General features: G+C 41.6%; 2 protein-coding genes across 2 annotated transcripts; both read left to right on the top strand.

Moving 5' to 3' along the window:
* The first annotated feature begins 6,928 nt into the window (after positions 1 to 6,928).
* Positions 6,929 to 15,559, top strand: LOC146627742 (uncharacterized). The gene is made up of 3 exons (XM_085359120.1): positions 6,929 to 10,722; positions 11,137 to 13,565; positions 14,581 to 15,559. Exons 1-3 carry the CDS (start codon positions 6,944 to 6,946, stop codon positions 15,288 to 15,290), a joined length of 6,918 nt encoding a protein of 2,305 aa, XP_085215246.1. The 5' UTR covers positions 6,929 to 6,943; the 3' UTR covers positions 15,291 to 15,559.
* Positions 15,560 to 17,422: 1,863 nt separating this feature from the next.
* Positions 17,423 to 21,193, top strand: fam185a (family with sequence similarity 185 member A). The gene is made up of 8 exons (XM_085359131.1): positions 17,423 to 17,906; positions 17,994 to 18,103; positions 19,130 to 19,222; positions 19,434 to 19,572; positions 20,395 to 20,436; positions 20,525 to 20,620; positions 20,726 to 20,860; positions 21,013 to 21,193. The coding sequence occupies exons 1-8, from the start codon at positions 17,471 to 17,473 to the stop codon at positions 21,123 to 21,125; spliced, it is 1,164 nt and encodes a 387-aa protein (XP_085215257.1). The 5' UTR covers positions 17,423 to 17,470; the 3' UTR covers positions 21,126 to 21,193.
* Positions 21,194 to 23,899: the final 2,706 nt, after the last annotated feature.

Here is a 23,899-nt window from a genome sequence, read left to right as displayed (position 1 = left end):
CTTGGAAGTTTCTATTTTTTACGGTCAGACGTAACTGGTGCGTGAGAGACAGGCCGGGGGCGGGGCTTAGCGGGTTACGTAGGACGGAAGGAGATGAGAGCGCAGCAGACGGTAGCGTGTTTACGGGCTGCGGGACAACACTGCAGTGAGTGGAGGAGGGCCGCTGACAGAGGCAGCTTTATGGGCTTAATAATGTCACAGTGTTCTGCTTTGCTGGGCTGGACTATCAGCTTTACTCCTCCAACACGGGTGGAAAGGGTCGCAACTACCTTCATCCCACCGAAGAAAGAATTCAGTCATTTTTCAATTACCTATTATCAGAGGACATTGCAGCAGCCGCCAGTCTATCCGAGGAGCCAAGAAAAAATATTTTATTGTAATTTTTTAAAGTGTTCTGGAGCAATAGCTCCCCAGGCTTACTACTACTACTATTACCAAGGTCAATATAGCTAACTACAAGTAAATTAAAAACCAGGAGTGAAAATATTACTTTTTAGATAGATAAAATAAATATAAATACTAGCCCTTTGAGAAAAAAAATAAATAAAAAATATTTAAAATTATTTAAAATTAAAACTAACTGAAACAATTTTGCAAACTTATCAAAAAATCCTTTGCCTAAGTGTTTGTTACTTTGTTGTTATCTGTGCTCAATATACAATAATAACTAATGGAGACTTGAGAAAGTAATAGAAACTAAAATAAACATTTTCAAAACATAAAAACTGAACTGAAACAAGGGAACCCAATATGAAAACTAACTGACCTCAATTAAAGTCCAAATGAAATAAAAATAAAGACTAATTAGAAATTACAAAACTATAATGACCCTGACTACTACTACTACCACTACTATTACCATTAATAAACACTTTAGTGTCTGTGCACGCAAAATAAAACGGATACAACGAAATTTACTCAGCTGTCATCTCAGTGTAAAACCCATAAAATAACCATTATGAAAAAAAGAGCCTTTCAAAGTTTTTCTGTGGACATTGGCTGCTTTTTCATTTTTTTTTCCGATTTCCAGTCCAGTCCTTATACCATACAAAGATGAATGTTTTTGTTGTTGTTTCTTAAGCCACGTAACACTGACCTATGAATCATTCAAGGATAAAAGGCACCATCACTGGGCCTCCATTTTAGCCACACAATATGAACTTTTATTGTGTATACATATAACAGAAGCTATTTTTAAATTGTATATATAGCCAATTTTTTACTAGCAGTTCGCTGCAATAAAAGGGAATTTGTTCACTTTCCTTTAGTTGAATCTACAAAAAATGTCAAAGATAACAAAGCTTTACAGGCATAAAATAGTTTTTGCACCAACGAAATTAAACTTAGCATCTTTTGCAGTGTGTCCTTAAAAAATATGAGGACACTGGACAAGTGGAGGACCAAAGAAGAAGTGGCAGGGCTAAAATAAATTATGGATAAGTTGCTATACTGTATTTCCATTTTTATTCACGTTTCAGTAAATTACTGCAACTATGTCACCATAAATTACTAGTTCAAATTAGTTTTGTTTCATTAATTATGGGTCATGTCAGATTAGTTTTAACATGAATTTGCACACACTGTCATAGTTAGACTTTCCTGTCCAGACAGATATACAGAAATAAGTATGAATTTTATAGTTTCGTGAGTCCATTTTGTTCATTCAACAACAAAAATGTTTTTAATCAGAATCATAATTTTGCAGTTTTTATCTCTACCAAAAACATCTGTTATGTTCTTGTGGTTTTAAAATGTTTTTTGTAATGACAGAAAATTCAAAATCCCCATAAATGCATTTAACTATGGGGTTGTAATAAAAAAAATATGTGAAGGATTCACGTATGTTCTGTCTTCTTTTTTTTAATTGCAGTTTCTCCAAAGAGTTGAACACCTTTTTTTTAAAGCATTTTATTATCATTCTTCAATGCAGCGTTTCTTAAATTAAGCTATTAGCACCCCCTAGTGGTACACTTGATTACTACAGTCATCCATCCATTCACTTCCGCTTATCCTAATCAGGGTCGTCAGGGCCGCAGGATTTTTTTCCATCCATCCATTCTCTTCCGCTTATCCTTTTCAGGGTCGCGGGAGCCTATCCCAGCTGTCATAGGGCGAGAGGCAGGGTACACCCTGGACAGGTCGCCAGTCTGTCGCAGGGCCAACACACAGGGACAGACAACCATTCACACTCACATTCATTCACACATTCACACCTAGTGGCAATTTGGATTATCCAATTAACCTATCCCCACAAGCTGCATGCATCTTTGGACGGTGGGAGGAAGCCGGAGTACCCGGAGAGAACCCACGCAAACACGGGGAGAACATGCAAACTCCACACAGAAAGACCCTGGCCTGATGGTGGAATTGAACTCAGGACCTTCTTGCTGTGCGGCAACAGTGCTAACCACCGTGCCACCGTGCTGCAACGTGTGAAGGTAGAGATAAAAAATAAAAAAAAGAAAGAAAGAAGAGAGCTACATGTCTGCGTGAGACCAAAACAAAGCAGTGAAATTGATTTTTAAAAATCCAGTTTCAGAGAAAAAACGTATTTCAGGACATGGTGAAAAAAATTGATTGCCATTATTTTAACGATGGAGCATTAAAGGTGTTTGTTGTGCTCCTTTAAAAGGGCGTGTGTTTTTTCTCCCACAAGATTTCGCCCTTGCTAGGGGCTATTATAAAGGTTTTAGAGCTATTATTGAACTGGGTTGTATGTAAACTTGTTTTCACTACTGAAAAAAAAAAATCACAAACTAGCCATAAGTCAAAATTTAATTATCTCAAAATCTTAAGGCACTGAGAAAATAACTTGAAACTCAAGGCTTTTATGTCGACATTTGGAGACGATAATGTGAAATTTTGAGTATGATGAAATGTTGTTTTTTTTAATTTATGAGACACTTCTAGCTTGTGCCAGCAGGTGGCAGTGAAGTAGTGGAAATGCATTGAAGGGCTTTTTACAAGTGTTTGTTTTCCTGTGGAAATCACCCTGCTCACTGACCCTCACCACTGTGCCATCAAACCTTACTCATGTTGGGAGTGGTCCGCTGCACGTGTTTTCATCACTATTGCACAACAACAAGTTAGTCACTAGTTTAATTAAATGCAATATCTAAAAACTATTATTCATTTAATGTCAATGTTGGGCAATTAAAATTAAAATGCTGTCTTTCGTCACATACTAATATTAGATGAAAGATATCTCTCTGTTATGGCACTGAAACATTTCAGTCTACATCCACTGCCTTGAAAGAAGAAGTCTTAATCTGTGCAGAGAGATCGGAAAGGTAGTGTACACAGTGTTCACGAGTGCTTACTCAAAAATGAGATTTGTTTATTTCTTTTGGCTGACATAGCTCATTAGATTGCACACTGACTCTTTAAACAGTTTTCACAGAGAAGAGAAGACAGTTTGAAGTACATAGAGCTTATTTCTGGTTCCTATCACACAAGTCAGTGGAAAGACGATAACGCTTTGCAGCATCTTCAGCAGAGGCAGAAAGTCCAGCTACCTGACTGCTATGCTCGAGGACAGATTTGAGGTATCATTTTGTAGTATTCTACTCCAACTGGGAGGGAAATAGCTCAACTTTTTATTTCCCCACATTTGGCATCTTCAGTGACTTTATTATCGTTTTAAACATTAAACTTGGAGTAGCTCAAATTCTGAAAATAAAGACCAGCTCTCACAGTTTGGTTTTCTGCACTCTTACTCGTGGCACGCTGGAATAATAAACAGTTTTATTGTTTTAACATTGTCAGGCAGCCATACTTTGCCTTTTCACGTGCAGTGAAGTATTATATGGCAACACCTGACTAATGTCATAATGTTTAGCAGTCTCTAAAAATATGACTGTGGAAGTGGTGCTGAGAAGAAGAAGGTTTAGTAAATAAGGGGTTTCTGCGGTGCGTTCAGGCACACCTTTATGTGAGTTTATCTCTAGGCTATTGTCTGTGTATGATGCATGGTTTCTATTAAGTGCAGCTGGGACATTTACAGTATGCAGCACAAATCTATTCAGTATGAACATCAGGTTATGATGGAAAACCGAACGGCTACGTCTCTGTAGAACCTTTACTACAACACACGCTTCACACGTTTTTAAAAGAAAAAGCACCTCTCCTGCAATGGAAAAATACCTCTTTATTCGATGTGCATGCCAGGGTCTCAGAAATGTCCGCTCCTGGTGGGCAGGCAGTGACAACAGCAGATAAGCTGTTCCCATGTTAAGCCCGTTTTCCATATCCTTTATCAGGACGAGGATTATTAAATATAAGTTTTAAACAATTTCTTAACGAATTCCAGGATTTTGGATTAGAAACTAATTGACCTGACGTTATCTGGTGTTGGCTAGCTGCAGGAAATTCAGCCCAGATGTGAGGGACATTTGATTGTCTCACTTTTAAGAGTCACTATCAGTGTTCAATGAAAAACATTCTCACACATGGCAAAGGATTGCATCCGTTACTGCAGAATTAAAGATCCAGGCAAATCATGTGAATATGACTATAGGCGCATTTTTATAACAGAGAGGGATGAAGGAGACTTTACATTTGGGCCCATTCACATGATTAGGCCAGGTACTGCATCACAGAGCTGAATATTTATTTATTCTTGGCATGCGAGCCGAGAGATGGTGGAATAACGCAGGTAGGGTTATACCTTCAGGCAGGCAGACTGAGTGTGGTGTTACAGGAGGCTGGCGCTGCACTACGACAGCTGTTGGGTTCACTCCAGTGCAGCTGGAAATGAGACACTTATGCACATAACAGACGCAAACGACGGCACTGGCTCCTTTGCCCGAAGTGGATGGAGATGAAGTGGTCTGCCAGGACGCTCAGGCAGCAGAGCCCGGATTGATGGTCAGATGTTTGTTCTAGTCCCTATGGAAAAAAAAAAAAAAAAAGCACAGTGTTTACATGATCAGGGACAGAGAGTGGACCCAGCCAACTCACCGAGGGAATTCAAAACACTGTATCCCAAAAGGGCACCATGAAGAGAAAAAAGCTGCAGTCCATAAATGGATAAAGCAGGAGTGAGGTTATTATTGGGAACAATGGAGCTGCTGACTGGGATCTGGAGCTGTCAAAGAAACAAAATGAATTCATTCAAATGAATCTAGCCTTTACATGTCGACCGACTGCTCTAAAAACTCCAATCGTTCTCATTTCATCGTGCGGCCCGTGCGTCAGGCTACTTTGTTGTGGTTAAGCAGTAAATGTCTGAGATTTAGGGTTGGCCGCTCTGTAAAAGATGCAGCCCTGTGATAATAAATCAATACAGCCTAATGCTAAGAGAGCGTAAACATTTATCTCACACCATTTCCCAGTGTAAGTGTTGAAGTACTGAAGTGCCTGTGAAAGGTGAAAGGACACTTATTCCTGGCTTTTATCCTGCCAACAGTTGTCAAACGTCAAATGAGCTCATAGCTGCATTAGCACAGCAGGAGAAGGAGGAGGAGGAGAACCATCCAACTTGAAATTTAAAGTTAGACAGAGAAGGGTTACACAGATTACAATAGCCAAAACATTTTAAAATACTCCTCTCTGAGACCAACCGCAGGATTTAAAGCTGTTACGCTCTTAGACGATGCAGTTTCTCCAGATGCGTTCGTGACCTCGCAGACCGGCGATGTGCCGCATCCAGCCTTCTACTTCAATCGTTTTTCATTTCTAACCTGAGGCTTCCCACGGTGCTCTCACTAAACAAATGGTTTCCTTTGTCATTATTAAAGGACAGCTGAGAAATCTCTCAGCTGGTCAAATAGACACAGACAAAAAAGTGCGCAGAGATCGTGTCTCGGTCGATAAGTAAGATCATTTTAGTGGTCTAACAAACATTAAAAACAGACACATTTCTGAAACATCAAACACTGGCATTGCATGCTATCACTCATATCTCATATCCTGTTGTGGGACTGACATTTACACCCGTGGTCCGAGAAAGTAAAGCCTCATTATCCAAACTCCCTGTGAAGCAGATGCCTCATTTAGTTCATGTGACTCGGTTTTCTCTCTTTCCTGTTTTCTGACTATATGTAGACAAAACGAATTAGCCAAGACCCCAAATACAGATGAACAGTCTGTACATAGTCAGATCAACCTCTCCACCCAGAGATTGCCTCACCGATCCCTGACACTTGTTGGGGATTAGAACTGTCCGAATAAAGTCAATAGTACACGAGATATTTATCTCTTCTGGAACTGTGTTTTAATCAAATGGTCTTCTTAGATAAATCAGACATTCCTGCCCACCATTAATCATGAGCTGAACTAAGCCTCACAGTTTACAGTAAAATGAAGCATGCCCATTCAAATCTGAATAACAGCCTCTTGGCTTCAGTCCAGCAGCAGCTTTTTTGCTTCAAATGTTACATGTGCCATTCACATGTTTGTGTACGCATTGTCAGGAAGCTCGGGACGCTCTTGCCAAAGCAACTGCGACACACATGCATATTCAAGTCCGTGATACATTTATCATTACAGCATAGAGGGAGAATGTGTTGCAAATGTTCTTCATTAACTGATGTGAGTGGAATTAGAATCAATTGTAATCCAATAAATTGTTAAGACATGTGCTTTCTAAAGTTTCCATGTTTTATAATGTTTCCCAAGTGGTTACTAACTGCTGCAGTTAATTCTGCTTATATTATGAGGCAGAAATATCTTCGGATTTCCTCACGCTTCATCCATATCATTCACTATCTTAAAAACGTACCTACTCTCACTTTTCTGTTTTATTTTCCCCTCTTTCTTTCTTCCTTCCTTCATTTTTCTCAGATATCTCACAGATTCACTTTTCACTGCACAGCTCCATCATTTCCCACTCCCTCCTCTTCTCCCTCCCACCTTTCCTCCTTCGCTGCGCTTCTCACAAACTGAGGTGGGTGTTTTTACACTCTCTCCCTCCTCTCCCTTCACTCTTTGCTCTCAGGCTGCAATGAGGTTAACAGCCCTGTGCGTATGTGGGACCCTGCTGGCCTTCTCAAGTCTTTCTTGGATCACAGCAGACTCTGATGAAGGAATACTCCTTGTGGATAAAGGATTTGGTCCCTGCACTGTAACACTGACGCCTGGGGGGCAGTGCAGACAGGTGCAGCATGAGAACACGTGCCCTTACTTACTCACTTTGCCACCGCTGAGGATTCACCTGCCACAGCAGCTCAAAGAGCTGGAGAAGATCGTGGAGGACCTGCAGAAGCTGAAGGACAGTGTGGATGAACTGCGGGAGATCTGCGCAGACTGTACAGTAAGCCAAACTGAGAGAGAGTGTGGAAGGCACAGAGAGAATGAGCGTGAGACGCTGAGTGAGGAGACGGATAGACGTGAGGATGACAGAAACTGGGTAAATGAGAGACTTCAAGAGAATGGTTTTAAACAAGAGTGCAGCACAGTCAGTGTTATGGAAGGAGATGGAGACTCGGAAAAAACAGGCACTCTGGAAGAGAAAGAAAGAAAGAAATGGGAGACAGAAAGAGAGAGCAATGGAGGACTCATAAAAGAAACTCTGACAGAAGTGCTGGAAACTGACGGAACAACTCAATCAGACAGAGGAAAGGGAAAGGACAAAGTAGTTCCAACAAAGGTAACAACTGGTGGTGTAAATGAGGGAACAGTAGGAGAAAAGGTTGCTGACAAAAACAATAGGCAGGGGGAGAGAGACAGAAATAAAGACACCGCCGGAGAAGAGAATTCAAAGGGATATCAAGAGAATAATCTGGAGCATGGAAAAGAAAGAAAGACTTTCACTAATGTAAATAAAACTGAAGAAAGTGGTCATCACGTGTGGCAAGATAAAACAGAGGAAACAGAGACCCAAACTGCAGCCAGTGATAGGATAAAGATGTCAGAGAACCATGATGAGAATACAAATCAGGAGCAAGAGCAGAGCAGGGAGGAGAAGAAAAAGGAAATGGAAAAGAGAGTACAAGTAGAGCAAAATAATGAGGAACGAAAACAGACCGAAAAAATCAGGCACACTGAAAAAGAAAAGACTATAAAAGAGGGGGGCGAGGGCAGAGAGACGGGAAAGGAGATCAAAACAGAAGACGAAGAGACAGAGAGTGGAGAGGGAGACGATAGAGAATTACCATCCAGCGAAGCAACTAAAAGGACAGACTTTGTTTCAATCAGCCCAACTCCTCACTCTACAATTAATATAGCTCTAGGGCTAGACTCTGTGGACTCGAATGAAGCTACGTCATCTATTCCATCTCCCCCAATGCCCAGCTCCACCTTGCATTATATCACAGATGTCAGTCACGAGATAACAACCCAAAACACAGGCCTTGTAGCAGCTGGGATTTCTAAGCCTCCAAAAGCTGATGCAAATACTCACACAGAAACTACAATGAGCACAGGGAGTGGACAACACATAACCAATCAAACTACTACATCCAGGTCAGGCCTCCACAGTCACATTAGTTCAACTACGACAACTACAGTCACCACAGCTCATCATCAGGATTTAACTGTAGGAGCTATAGATGACAGCCGCTGGACAGCTAAAAAGAACATCAGCTCAAATACTAAGATTGGAGCAAAACCTCTGCCAGGCCAAGGACCAAAGCCTGGCAAAAGACCAAAATACAACCAAAAGAAGCATCCTTTTCACCACAAACCCAGAATCGACCAAAGACCTAAACCTCAACCTGGCAAAGACCCAAAAGGAGTCGAAACTTCAAAACCTAAGCAAAGAATTCCCCCTCATATTTTACCCACTGATCAAAATTTGAATAACGATTCTATACCTAAATATGGCCAAAATTATACATCTGATCAAAACAAGTTACCTACTCAAAAGTCAAAACCTAATGAAAAGACTGTGACTCCTATTTGGACACCTCCGCCACATCACAGACCTCAGAATGCAAACACGGCCGGATCTGATGAATATCCTGATCAAGTTACTGCTACTAATCAAACCGAGATTGAACCGAAATCCGAGAAGGGAATAGTCCATAATCCAAAAACTGAGAAGCCGGACCAAAATCAAAAATTAGAAAAATGGTCAAAAGGTGGAGAAAAAACAACAACTGACCAAAAACCTGGCTACAGTGGGACATCTGATGAAAATCCAACGCAAGTGTCTTATTTTAATCAAGATTCAACACCGCGAAAGAAGACCACACCTGATCTAACGAAAACACCCCCCAACCAAAAGTCTAAAATCACGCAGATCATCCCTACAAAACAAAAACCTGTCCAAGAGCCTGAATCAAAAGAAAGTCCAACAGCTAGCTACACAGAAAAAGCTAAACAAAATGAGACATCTGATGAAAATCCCTTGCATGTGTCTAATTCTAATCAGGATTCAACACCGCGAAAGAAGACCACACCTGATCTACCAAAAACACCCCCTAAGGAAAAGCCTAAAACCAGACAGAACATCCCTACAAAACCAAAACCTGTCCAAGAGCCTGAATCAAAAGAAAGTCCAACAGCTAGCTATGCAGAAAAAGCTAAACAAAATGAGACATCTGATGAAAATCCATCACAAGTGCCTTATTCTAATCAAGATCCCATATCTGGAAAGAAGACTACACCAGATCTACCAAAAACACCCCCCAACCAAAAGCCTAAAATCACCCAGATCATCCCTACAAAACCCAAACATGTCCAAGAGCCTGAATCAAAAGAAAGTCCAACAGCTAGCTACACAGAAAAACCTGAACAAAAGCAGACATCTGATGAAAATCCCTCACAAGTGTCTAATTCTAATCAAGATTCAACACCGCGAAAGAAGACCATGTCTGATCTAATGAAAACACTCCCTAACGAAAAGCCTAAAACCAGACAGAACATCCCTACAAAACCCAAACCTGTCCAAGATCGTGAATCAAAAGAAAGTCCAACAGCTAGCTACACAGAAAAAGCTAAACAAAATGAGACATCTGATGAATATCCCTCGCATGTGTCTAATTCTAATCAGGATTCAACACCGCGAAAGAAGACTACAACTGATCTACTGAAAACACCCCCTAAGGAAAAGCCTAAAACCAGACAGAACATCCCTACAAAACCAAAACCTGTCCAAGAGCCTAAATCAAAAGTAAGTCCAACAGCTAGCTATGCAGAAAAAGCTAAACAAAATGAGACATCTGATGAAAATCCAATGCAAGTGTCCTATTCTAATCAAGATCCCATATCTGGAAAGAAGACTATACCTGATCTACCAAAAACACCCCCCAACCAAAAGCCTAAAACCAGACAGAACATCCCTACAAAACCCAAACATGTCCAAGAGCCTGAATCAAAAGAAAGTCCAACAGCTAGCTACACAGAAAAACCTAAACAAAAGGAGACATCTGATGAAAATCCCTCACAAGTGTCTAATTCTAATCAAGATTCAACACCGCGAAAGAAGACTACACCTGATCTACTGAAAACACCCCCTAACCAAAAGCCTAAAACCAGACAGAACATCCCTACAAAACCCAAACCTGTCCAAGAACCTGAATCAAAAGTAAGTCCAACAGCTAACTATGCAGAAAAAGCTAAACAAAATGAGACATCTGATGAAAATCCAATGCAAGTGTCCTATTCTAATCAAGATCCCATATCTGGAAAGAAGACTATACCAGATCTACCAAAAACACCCCCCAACCAAAAGCCTAAAACCAGACAGAACATCCCTACAAAACCAAAACCTGTCCAAGAGCCTAAATCAAAAGAAAGTCTAACAGCTAGCTATGCAGAAAAAGCTAAACAAAATGAGACATCTGATGAAAATCCATCGCAAGTGCCTTATTCTAATCAAGATCCCATATCTGGAAAGAAGACTACACCAGATCTACCAAAAACACCCCCCAACCAAAAGCCTAAAATCACCCAGATCATCCCTACAAAACCCAAACATGTCCAAGAGCCTGAATCAAAAGAAAGTCCAACAGCTAGCTACACAGAAAAAGCTAAACAAAATGAGACATCTGATGAAAATCCCTTGCATGTGTCTAATTCTAATCAGGATTCAACACCGCGAAAGAAGACCACACCTGATCTACCAAAAACACCCCCTAAGGAAAAGCCTAAAACCAGACAGAACATCCCTACAAAACCAAAACCTGTCCAAGAGCCTGAATCAAAAGAAAGTCCAACAGCTAGCTATGCAGAAAAAGCTAAACAAAATGAGACATCTGATGAAAATCCATCACAAGTGCCTTATTCTAATCAAGATCCCATATCTGGAAAGAAGACTACACCAGATCTACCAAAAACACCCCCCAACCAAAAGCCTAAAATCACCCAGATCATCCCTACAAAACCCAAACATGTCCAAGAGCCTGAATCAAAAGAAAGTCCAACAGCTAGCTACACAGAAAAACCTAAACAAAAGCAGACATCTGATGAAAATCCCTCACAAGTGTCTAATTCTAATCAAGATTCAACACCGCGAAAGAAGACTACACCTGATCTACTGAAAACACCCCCTAAGGAAAAGCCTAAAACCAGACAGAACATCCCTACAAAACCCAAACCTGTCCAAGAACCTGAATCAAAAGTAAGTCTAACAGCTAGCTATGCAGAAAAAGCTAAACAAAATGAGACATCTGATGAAAATCCATTGCAAGTGTCCTATTCTAATCAAGATCCAACATCTGGAAAGAAGACCACACTTGATCTACTGAAAACACCCCCTAAGGAAAAGCCTAAAACCAGACAGAATGTCCCTACAAAACCCAAACTTGTCCAAGAGCCTGAATCAAAAGAAAGTCCAACAGCAAGATACACAGAAAAACCTAAACAAAATGAGACATCTGATGAAAATCCCTCACATGTGTCTAATTCTAATCAAGATTTAATAACTGGAAAGAAGACCATGCCTGATTTACTGAAAACACCCCCCAACCAAAAGCCTAAAACCAGCCAGAACATTCCCGTGAAACCTAAACCCACCCAAACGTCTGAATCAAAAGACAGTCCAACAGCTAGCTACACAGAAATACCTAACCAAAGGGAGACATTTGATGAAAATCTCTCATACATCTCCAATTCTACTCAAGATTCAACATCTGGAAAAAAGACCATGCCTGATCTACCAAAAACACCTGGCAACCAAAAGCCTAAAATCACCCAGATCATCCCTACAAAACCCAAACCTGTCCAAGAGCCTGAATCAAAAGAAAGTCCGACAGCTAGTTATGCAGAAAAAGCTAAACAAAATGAGACATCTGATGAATATCCCTCACACGTCTCTAATTCTAATCAAGATCCAACATTTGGAAAGAAGACCATATCGGATCTAATGAAAACACCCCCCAACCAAAAGCCTAAAGCCAGACAGAAGATCTCCACAAAACCCAAACCTGTCCAAGAGCCTGAATCAAAAGAAAGTCCAACAGCTAGCTACACAGAAAAACCTAAACAAAAGGAGACATCTGATGAAAATCCATCACACATGTCTAATTCTAATCAAGATCCAACACCAGGAAAGAAAACCATGCCTGAGATCATGAAAACACCCCCCAACCAAAAGCCTACAACCAGACAGAACATCCCTACAAAACCCAAACCTGATCAAGTGCCCAACCAACCAAGCCATACAAAACCTGGGACAAGCTTCAAGCCAAAACCGAATGTAAGGCCCAAAACTGGCCCCAAACCACCAGAAACCAGTCACAACTTTAAAACACCTAAGCTTGGAGAAACGCCTAATCTGAATGCCAAGCCTGCACCTCGGGCAGAGTCCAATAGAACGTCAAAACCAAGGCTTCCCTTCATTTACCGACCACGAAGCATGCCTACAGTTAGGCCAGGAGCACCACCAGTTCAAAGGCCAAAACCAGCAGTGCAACCAAAGCTAAGTCCAAAGACCAAAACAGATCCACCTAACATCAGCTGGACTACTTCAGATCACACCCAAACCTCTCAAATCAACACGCCTTCTACATCTGGCCCCATAAAGCATACTGCTGAAGTGACTCATTCCCCAGGGGACAGAGAGTTCAATCCCAGTCTAAGTAAAACTGTCACTCCAGGTCCAAAGACCTCCAACAGTCTGGAAAATGGAGCCTTCCCTCACCTTCAAAGTCAGCCTAAAGATTCCACTATGAGCCCAAACAACAGGATTGTGTCTGATCTGAGGCCACAAACAGCCAGTCAACCAGCATCAATCCCAATGACAACAAAACCAAACAAAATCATCAGTGGGATCCTCACAAGTGTTATCCCTAGCACCACTCCAGGATCCTCAAAGTCAAAGACAAATTCTGGCTCAGACACACAAACTGAGAAACATCACAAGATGGAAGAAATAGCTCCTGCATTCTCTACATCTCCTTCTCCCATATCTCACACCATCTCTCCACCCAGCCCTGACTTCAGGTCAACAACTGCGACCACCCCTGGCCCCAAGCACCCCGAGCTCGCTGCCGAGGCTTCCACTCCCAGTGCACGTGAGTTACGAGTGAAAATCAACCAGGTGGCTGCTTTCTTCAATAACAGCCTGAGTCCTAATGGCAGACCACCAAACATACACCACAAAGACCACTCAGAAGAGAACCAGGGAGGCATCAGGCCTGACAACACGGACGGCAAACTGCCAACAGACAAACCACCTAAAGGCAAGAGATTCTGTTTTATTCTATCACACTGATCCTGTTTTGTCTCTGTGTGCTTGTGAAATGTAAACTGTTTCTGCCAGTCAGCTGCAAGACATGTTAGTGATCAATGCAGATTATACTGGGCTTGAAATGCGAAGCACGCATACATTCAAGGTCCCAAGGCCGAGAAATGTGCAATGAATTGTGCCACATTAGTATCTGAATGCTTATTGCTTTATTACTACTCAAAAAGACATAAATAAGACCACTAATAATGACTTAAGCTGAAAGGAATTAAGCAATACAATCTCATAGTAAACTCTAATGATCCTCATAATATAATTATGTGGGCAGATTTGTATCATACATCACTGGCTATTATTTGTCAAAGGAGGAATCTGCATGTGTGTGAAATGTGTCGCTCCTAATGAATGTCATGACTAAAGATAAAACCACAACTATGCAAAGACCAACAGCTTTAAACCATCCTTTTGTGGAGAGCTGTTTACAGAGAGTGAACTCAACAAGTGGCTATTTTTCCCCCAGCAATTAATTAAAATAACATTTACCAGCATCCATGACATCATAGAGTAAAAACAGAAGGTTAATAGGATTTTAAATGCACGCTTTTCTTTCTCTAACTGCCTGTTATTGCCCCATTTCACCTTCTTTTTAAAAGTCAGGAGGAAAATATAGGAAAGTTGGACTAGACAATCAATTATTTTAAAGGTGAAATTATTAAACTTCCTTCACGTGTATGCCTCCAACACCATTTCTGTTTTAGACGATATCTTTTCATCTACCGTGGAGGTCCACTTTGAAGGCCCTCACACACAGTAACTCTTTTTATGGTGGAAAAGCCACTGACCTGATGCACTCGTGACCTCAGCCAGCTCATTTCACGAATAAATCCCAGCTGCGAGATGATAATATCACCTGGAATATGAGAGAGAGAAGATGAGAGAAAACAGGGCTTAAATAAATCAGGGCTTACTGGCTTTTTAAGAAATGTGTCATTTCTTCCATTGTGTTACAGTTACCATGCTACCGAGAGACTGCTCAGATCACCTGCTCAGGGGAAAAACAAAAAGCGGGCTTTACCTGGTGACCCCTGACCTCCGCACTAGTAGCTTCTCGGTGTACTGTGAGATGGAGCAGGAGGGTGGAGGGTGGACAGTCCTGCAGCGCCGCCAGGACGGCAGCGTGAACTTCAACCGCACCTGGGCAGAATACCAATCCGGCTTCGGGGAGCTTGACAGAGGGGAGTTTTGGCTGGGCAACAACATCATCCACCTGCTGACCCGCGACAGGGAGATGGTGCTGCGGGTGGAGCTGGAGGATTTTGACGGGTTGACGGGGTATGCGCAGTACGAGCAGTTCAAGGTGGCCAGCGAACGCCTGCGCTATAGACTGACAGTAGGCAGTTACTCGGGCACCGCAGGTAATGCTCTCCGCTTCAGCAAACAGTACGATCACAGCAACAGGGCGTTCACCACGCCGGACAGGGACCACGACCGCTACCCCTCCGGGAACTGCGGGGCCTACTACAGCTCCGGCTGGTGGTTTGACGCCTGCATGAGCGCAAACCTTAACGGGAGATATTACGACGGGAGGTACAAAGGTGTGCGGAATGGGATTTTCTGGGGGACATGGCACAACATATTATCAGAGTACTACCCCACCAATGAGAGACAGTCTTTTAAGAGAGTGAGGATGATGATCAGACCTAAAGACTTTGTGCCATAAGATGTGCTGGGGAAAGAAAACAAGGGTTTAAATACCATCGTCAACGATAAGCCCGCAGGATACTCCATAAAAGTTTAATGAAATCCAGTGTACGCTCCACACTATTTAACCAGTAAGGCAATACTGCCGCCCTGTGGTGTTTTCTATAATGTGTTGTTTACAATAACAGGATGTATATACTAGTGACAAAAGCAGGGTTGCCTAGTTTCTTTTATAACCTTTCCATAATAAAGTGATAACATTGCTTTTGTCGAGAGGGGAATTTGAAAATGAAGGAAATCTTCATGTGAAGAGTTATTTTTCTACCAGTGATATGAATCCAAGGTGACCAGGTGCCCCACTTCACGGCATGTTTATCCTTTTGCCCCTCTCCACTCCAACCAAGGCCCCGCATTTTAAGAAACATGTGGCGATCCGTGGATGCGTCCTTATCAAACAGAAATGACAAGTAGGAGTATTAGGACTGTAGAATAAGGAAATATAGGAGTGCACAAAGACTAGAAAGCTCGTTACATACGCATCGGTTTCAAATAAATCGTCATTCCTATCACACCGATGCCAACCCTGACACCAGCATAGTTTTGTGTAATTATTTGTATTTATTTCGTCAGTAACAAAACAAATGGTTTGCCCCACATGTAGTATGTTGGGATCTGGTCACCGTGACGGGTATGTAGCATAAGAGACTTTTATTACATGTACTGGAAGGGCAGTTCATAGATTGAAGCTGTCTGTGGTGTGTTGAATGCTTTTGTTTTGTTAAAATGAATAAAATGAGTTTACAGAAGCATTTGCATTCAGTTCGTTTTCCTCTGTAATAATCAGCAGCACAGATTAGCCAAAATCCAATAACAAATATAGCTAAATTAAAAATAACTAGAAGTGCAACACCAGGGTCTTCCGACTCATGACGGGCTGCTCCACCTCCACCATATTAGGCTTCGGTAACAGGGGTCCAAACTCATTTTTTTCCTACACCCTTTGCGACGAACCTAACGTCACTTCCGACCTAATAGCGTAATCCTACTGATTGGACAGGACCGGTAGAGGGGAGGTTCTAAGTTTGCGCCGTTTACGCAAGACTCTACATCCGGTTTGTTAAGCGTATGAGAGTGACACGGAGCAACACCAGAAGTCAATTACTTTCCCTTCAACCCAAAATCATAAACTTAAATAAAAAGTAAGGTGACGTGGAAAAGTATGATTTTTAATATTGGACAGTCCACAGAGCATAGAGAGTAGCAGAGGTTTTGGAAAGCTTGAGCTTAGTGCAAAGCAAATATGATGTTTCTTTTGAAAGATTGTTTAGAAATATTCAATAAAGTTTGTCAGCCGATTCCTGGCAATAGGTCCTGTTACGCTGACTTTGTGTCAGCACCTGAGAAATTACTAGTAGATTTTGGTATGATCCAAAATTTTAATGACCATCAAATCCCTGTGATTAATAATTAGTTAACAAAACGTGCTAATTATGTGCTATAGACTATAACTAAAATAGACATGACAGTAAACACAAAAAAGGTTCAGATGCTTTTCATAGTGGATGTTTGAGGTATATTTTTCATTAAAACAAATAAATCATTAATTTCACACTGTTCAGTGGACGATACACTGAACTTAGATGATAGAAACAATGTATCGATCCTACAGTGCTACAATGATATGATACCAACATTGGTATCGATAATACTGCTATTTAGATCAATCCGCCCACCTCGAGAAAATTAGTTCAATCCTGTGACGACATCTTTGTGATTAATTAATGCATACAATAAATGACTGGCAGATGCCAGAGTCAGGATTTAATGCGGACCGGATTTGCGAATGTGCCCAGAAAACTGTCTTCCTGAAATAAAAATATTTTTTCTGAACCCATAACGAAGCACTTTCTCACTGCAAACCTCAGGACAAGTGTTTCTGCTTATAACATAAACATATTGCACAGAAAGGTAAATGAATAAGAGTTTAGTGTTGAAAGAGCTATTACCGAGGTGCTGTAAACACAGTATATACAGTTTTTAGGATCTCTTGTGCACATATTTTTCATGAAGCTTTTAATCTGAAATGTCATACCGGAAACGTTTTGTCTTGAAACCGTGCTTGCGCGGATCTCGAGTGAATGGCGTGTTTATAGTGTGTCTTGTGGCTACAGTCAGGCGTGGATTAGTTGATTTACCGAGATGTTTTGGGGATCAGCAGGTCAGCGGGGGTCTGTCGGGCTTCTCCGCTGCTGGTCCCTGACGGTCAGCCCCAAGACTCTCACACCCACCCGGTGTCCTCTGCACACTCCACGCTCGCTCTCGTTCTCTGCCCCTCTAAAGTCTCCTGCTCATGAAGAGGTGAAGCAGCCTCTGAGGCGGTGGGATCTGTCAGTGAGCCCCTTCACCACGGTGCGCGCACAGATAGGCTGCAACATATCCATCCACCCGCTGGACCCGCACACCTACCCCGAGGCTGATCGAGCCTTCATAACAGTCCACGGGCCAGACAAGGAGCAGGAAGTCAGTCTGGACCGGTTAAAGGTCCACTATGATGACCGGAGCAAAGAGCTCCTAATATCCGCTGAGACGGTGGACAGCGACGTGTCCATCGAAATGTCTGCACCCCTCAAAAGCAGTGAGTGTGTCTATGACAGGGGATCCACACTAAAGTGATTCTGCGCTCTGCGTCTTTGAATAATTTCTGTATGTGAAATTTTGTCAGATCTCTTCATTACTACTCAAGGAAAGGGAAGCGTGCAAGTTAAGAATATGGAGTGTGATATCTGCAAGGTGCGAACAGAAAAGGGGAACTGCCTGCTGCACTCTGTCAAGGTGGGTATTGGCAACACATGTCAGGCCTGCAATTAGTCGGTCCTACTTGTTGGAGCAATTTACCCACACTATGTCTTTCTCCAGCCTGCTTATGTTACAAAGACAAAGCCAAACCACACACTCTTCTGCTAAAACAGCTCGGCCCTGACCTTCATCTATCAAAACATTTACTGACTGTGACTGTTGATCCTTAAACACTTGAGCTGAAGGCAAGTGGACTTCTTCACTGGCCTGTGAATCAGGTTGTAATTCAATTAAACTGATTTTCCATGTATTTTACCTGAAATTACGATGCATTTAAAATTCAAGATTCAAAATTCAAGTTTATACAGGAACGAAGAAATAATTATACTCCAAGCAGTTTTAAGTAATGTGTAGTTTCTGGGTATTTTAGTGAAAAGACAAACAAAATTTCCCCATCTTACACTGTAAATGCCCTGCACCTTTATATTGTAGTGGCTTCACCTTGCCTTTTTACATTTTGCATGATCCATTATATTGATGTGCATCATGCATGCTCCGCTATTCAGCTGTCCTCTTTTATTTATGGTTCTTATTTGTTTTTGTTTTTTAATGTCTCTGTAAAACCCTTTGAATCACTTTGCTGTTGAATTGAATTGCTATATAAATAAACTTGCCTTGCCTTACATATAAAATATGTCATGAGGACTTGTTTTTTTAACAATCCTGGAAATTATGCACTACTTAAATTACTAATGTAATACTTGAAATGGCTCACAGTATAATTAGTCTTTTTTACGTCAAAATACCTGAAGTTACACCCTTTGGAGGTAGTCCTGAAAATTGTCCTGTGAGTCATTAAGGTCACACCGGTCAAGGTACAAGTTGTTGGAAAGACATCTCAAGACTGGATCACAGGTAGCTGGCAGTTTATGTTGTAGGCCACCACCTTTGTTCAGTGTCAGTTGTCCCTTTACTGTTATTTCAAATCATCTGTCTTCTCTATGCAAACTGTGAGCATCCTGAAAAGAGCGCCCTTTCTCATCTTTTCCTGTCTTATTTCAGGCTCATCAGGTTGAGGTGCAATCCCACGAAGGGCATGTTACAGGTGTGGGCACAATCAATGGCAACGTGGTCATCAGCACTGGGGGAGACAGTGTAAGGATGACTGTTATTTCTACGTGTTAGTCCTTATACTCAGCAGTCATTAGGGGGCAGCAGTACCCTGAAATACGCGTTAGCAGTGTTGAGTTTCATGTTTTCCTTTTTTTTTTTTTTTTGTGGCTATTACTTAAAACAAACAACATCAAAAAAGCTGCGATTATACATCGTGTACATCCCTGTGTAGTGATCAGTTGTACGTTTACAGGCAGTGGATGTCAAGAAGCTCCAGGGCACCAAGATGAATGTGTCAACAGAGCACGGCCCTCTGAAGGTCAAAGCCATCTACGCGGAGTCCACCTGCATCTCATCCCGTTCGGGGAGAGTGAACCTAGGGCACGTGCACGGTGAGCAAAAGCGAGCGTCCATCATTCATTTTTAATAAAAACTTGTAGCTTAATGAAATTACATGTGTGGTTATTACGAAAGCCAGAGTCCAATGCAAAGTGAGCCAATAAGCAATTAAATACTTAGACTCTACTACACATTAGATTGTTTAGATTATGATAGTTTAGTTTTTAAGTAAATGTATATATTTTTTGCCAGTGGATAAAAATATCAAATGAAGATCTCATTGCCAGCTATTGATCCCAACAGTGTGTGAAATTGGAACAAATAGAACCGACCTGAGTGTTAAAATACTGTTGGCAGGTTAACACACAGGCAATAATAATCTAAAGTAACACAAAATGGGTAAATCTGCACAAAGAGATGACTGAGAACCTTCACAGACACAAAGAGGTTGCTATTTTTTGCACACTATATTACATTGCAGCACATTTTGTACTCAGCTGCTTTATGTTACTTGCTTGGTAAAGCAGGACTTTGGTATGTCTGGAATCCCGGGCTCGAAGCAGAGGTGATTTTAACTGCAATGTGGTTGTAATTTATCCGCTTATCCAGCTTGTTACTCGTTTCTGAAAAGCTATGAAACAATGTAGTTTTAAGAAGACTAATTCTTCAAAGTCAAGATGAGATCAGAGCTTTGTGATGTGTAGTAAGAAAAATGCACCATTGATGCAGACGTTTCCTTTTCTTCCTGATAATGATGAGCCTCAGACTCCAACACATGCATGGAAACAATTATCTTGTTGACTTAGAGCTGCAGGCTTGTGATATCTACAGTCTTAGAAGTGTTATCATTAATTATGTGCTTTCATTAATTAAAGGTGAGACTACTGTGAAGAACGCGTGTGGAGATACAGTTATAGGTGAGCAAGTCGACCGACTGCACATTGCCCTTTATATGGTCTCCGTCAGTGGAAGCAAAACAAAACACCTGAGGCTTTGCTTTTTCAGATGGTTCAAATAGCTTCCTGAAGGTTTCCTCTGACAGCGGAGGCATCGATGTCTACGTGGGAGACGGTGGCAGTGCTGAGCTTCACAGTCAGCAAGGTAAACACACATTACAAGAACAACTTTGTCTTTATTTGACACAACTTTCTTTGTTACATCTTTTGAGTCATATTGTTTTTCTCCTTCGTTCTGTGTCTTACGTAGGAGCGGTGAGCGTGCGTGTGCCGTCCTCATTAAGAGCTGGGGTGAGGCTTTGTGGGACGTCGGTGGATATCAGCCCAGAGGTTGTTCTCCATGGAGTAGAAAACAACACGTCTGAAGGCCACACCACCGTTACTGGTAAGCTCGTAACCTTCTTTATAACGCTTCCCTGTGGCACAGTTAATGCCATATCCTAAAACAAGTAATCCCATACACAATGTTCTGTTCATAATCCGCCTCTGCTTTGTTTTCCTCCTACTTTTATGTGCCCTGTTCTGTGTTTCTTACAGGCTACATGAATGTAGAGTCTCCGGCTAATCAGTGGGTTAAAGCTCAAGCAGACAGAGGCTCCATCAGACTGACCGTACAAAGCTGGTTTGAGTCCCGGAGGCTAGTCAGCTGAATGTCCCGTTTTTTTTCCTAGAATCATAATGATGCATCGCTGAACTGGGACTTAAAAAATGTACAAGAAAGAGCCAAACATTACTGCAGCTGTAAGAGACTGAATGCTTTTTTAACGCAGGATATACTGCATTATAATCTGAAGTATATTACAAATGTTCTATGTGTGTAAGAAGCCACTGTACATACAGACTGCAGTGAGATTATGTGTGCACAAAACCGTTGGAGTGTTTTGGATGTTTAAAAAAAAAAAAAAAAAAAAAGTTTTGCTCATATTTTCTTTTCTTTTTTTTTTTTTTTTTGTCCAAGTTTACCGAATGTTACTGGAAGCTACCTCAAACTATGAAAGCACCGTTGAATACCTTGCACCTCTCCACTGTTACCCTTGTGTTCACCTCTAATTAATTATAGAGTCACATATTTGGAAATATTACTTTAAAAATGAATTTTGCAGCTAGCAGCATGTCAGTAGCATGATTGGGTTCAAGTACAACAGTTTACGCAGTTTCCCAGAAGTAAACACGTGCAGAGGTTTACCAATCTGCAAACTGTGGAACGATTTTAGAATAATGTTCCTGAACATAAAATTGTAAATATCTTGAATATTATAAAGAGACTCTGGAGAAATCTCTGTTGCGCAAAGGACAAGGCCAAAAATTGATGCTGGCTGCGCGTGATCTTTGGGCTCTTGGATAGCACCGCATTAAAAACAGAGACGATTCTGTCATGAAAATCAGTACGTGGGCTCAGGAGCCCTTCCAGAAACAGGTCATAGTTTGCAGCGCCATCCAAAAATGCAGGTTAAAGCTCTGTCGTGAAGATAATACAGAAATCCCACTGTCTTCTTTGGACTAAAGCCCATCAAACATGGATTGAGGCAAAGTGAAATACTGTTCTGTGGTCAGACAAATTTAAATTTGTAATTGTTTTTAAAAACTTTTGGATGCTGTATCCTCTGAACTAAAGAGAGGATAGACCATCTGGCTTGTTGTTGGTGCTCGGTTCAAAATCCTGCATCTTTAACAGTATAAGGGTTCATTAGTGACTGATGGCAGCTCGCACACGGAAAAGTACCGTCAACGCTGAAAGATGCATATAGGTTTGCGAACAACATGCACCGCCATTCATTTTCAGGAAGAACTACAAATTTCAGTAAGGCAAGTTCAGCATCTGTTAGAACAGCATGACTTCATAGTAGAAAAGTGCTGAACTGACCCAAAGCCCAGACTTAACTTATTAAAAACATTTGGTGGATCATCATCGTCAGACCCAGCAGTGCCGAGCAGTCAGAATCCTATATCAGTCAAGAATGAGACAACATTCCTCTCCCAGACGTCCAGCAGCTGGTCTCCTCAGTTCTGAGACATTAACAGACTGTTGCTAAAAGAGGAGATGCTACACAGTGGTAAAAATGGCACTCTGTCAAATATGAGATGCTTTTCTGCCATTAAATTCAAATTGAGTAGTGACTCTATAGTGTGGTCCACGCCAAATCCCTTTGGAGTTGTGTCAGGAAGGACATCTGGTATTTAAAATAAATCAGATGGGAATAAGGGAGCAGTAGAAAAAAGCTTCACCATCTATGGGATAAAATGTACATCACCCAAAATTGGAACAGTAAACTTCTAAAGCAGGGGTCTCAAACTTGCGGCCTGGGGCCCACTTGCAGCCTACCTCACCCCTACTTCACGTTTGCAGGTTTGTAATACAATATTTGAAATTAAAAGAAAAAACGAAACACTACATTTTTGGAAATATTTGTGGGAGTTTTCTTGTTTGATTTTGTACTACTTGAAGACTAAAGTGGTCCTCCAATGAGCAGTGGCCCACGACTCATTTAAGTTTGAGTGTTAATTTGGGTTGAACCCAGGACTGTATAGGCGTTGGCTGAATAGCAGTGGTGTTCACCTTGGGGTGTCGGTCAGAACACACAGGACGCACAGATAAAGGTTATACCGTCTTTACTGTGATTCCTCAGCTTAACAGCACAGTACAGCAACACAGTAATGCAACCGCAGGCTTACAGAGTGGTGAGGGGTGTGGGTGTGTGTGGTCTGTGAACAGAACATATACAGAATACTGAATGTAATAAACATCTAAGTCATGAATTATGATGCATTAGCGTTCTTCGAATCTAACCAGAACTACAAATGGGAATTCCTATATGAACATCTACATGCACGAGTTTCATACACTACTCCCAAACCCTTACAGTACATGACATTGATTGCCAATACACCCAACAACAATATATCACAAACACCAAATCGTTTAGCTTACAGCTAGCAGGTATGTAGCATAACAGGTAGCATTAGTAGCATGAACTAGCCACATAGCGAACAGGTCGATACACATTGCACTTCTACATCCACTAAATGTCTAATTGGCATAAAAGACTAAAACTGTCCTTTTCAGGCATGGCTCCACGTCTACTCACAGTTCTTTAGCGACGCACACAACTCACACCGTGTGTAGACACCCCCTGCAGAGTCAGTCTGCCAGGCGGCTCTTGCTATGTGCTAGCTCCAACTCTGATCACTGGAACATGTGCTCAATAGTGCAACTGTGCTCTCTCGCCACAAGGGGGCCCCCCCACACAGCTGACAGCCTTTCCAACATAGCCGCCCCCCAATTTGCGGTGCAAATTGGCCCCATGGAAAGGCTGTTTATACAGGCGAGGGCTCCCCCACCTGGTCATCCTCATCCTTGATCGCCGGAAGCACAATCAGACGTACTATAGGCCGGGTGTATGTTTTGTCACGTATCTTCACCTCT

This window comes from Diplotaxodon limnothrissa, linkage group LG7 (assembly GCF_057381915.1).
Source record: "Diplotaxodon limnothrissa isolate DT_005_m linkage group LG7, D_limnothrissa_male_GT1.1, whole genome shotgun sequence".
In the NCBI taxonomy this organism is placed as follows: domain Eukaryota; kingdom Metazoa; phylum Chordata; class Actinopteri; order Cichliformes; family Cichlidae; genus Diplotaxodon; species Diplotaxodon limnothrissa.
The sequence above is the reverse complement of the archived record's forward strand: the minus strand, read 5'-3'. Positions and strand labels throughout refer to the sequence as shown.

Excerpts from the sequence above, each read along its gene's own strand:
- LOC146627742 (XM_085359120.1), top strand. The coding sequence starts at position 6,944 with ATGAGGTTAACAGCCCTGTGCGTATGTGGGACCCTGCTGGCCTTCTCA. Across the intron at positions 10,723-11,136 it reads AAAGCTAAACAAAATGAGAC|ATCTGATGAAAATCCATCAC; the intron begins ATCTGATGAAAA and ends ACAAAATGAGAC. Across the intron at positions 13,566-14,580 it reads AACAGACAAACCACCTAAAG|TTACCATGCTACCGAGAGAC; the intron begins GCAAGAGATTCT and ends ATTGTGTTACAG.
- fam185a (XM_085359131.1), top strand. The coding sequence starts at position 17,471 with ATGTTTTGGGGATCAGCAGGTCAGCGGGGGTCTGTCGGGCTTCTCCGC. Across the intron at positions 19,223-19,433 it reads TCAGCACTGGGGGAGACAGT|GCAGTGGATGTCAAGAAGCT; the intron begins GTAAGGATGACT and ends GTACGTTTACAG. Across the intron at positions 20,861-21,012 it reads AGGCCACACCACCGTTACTG|GCTACATGAATGTAGAGTCT; the intron begins GTAAGCTCGTAA and ends TGTTTCTTACAG.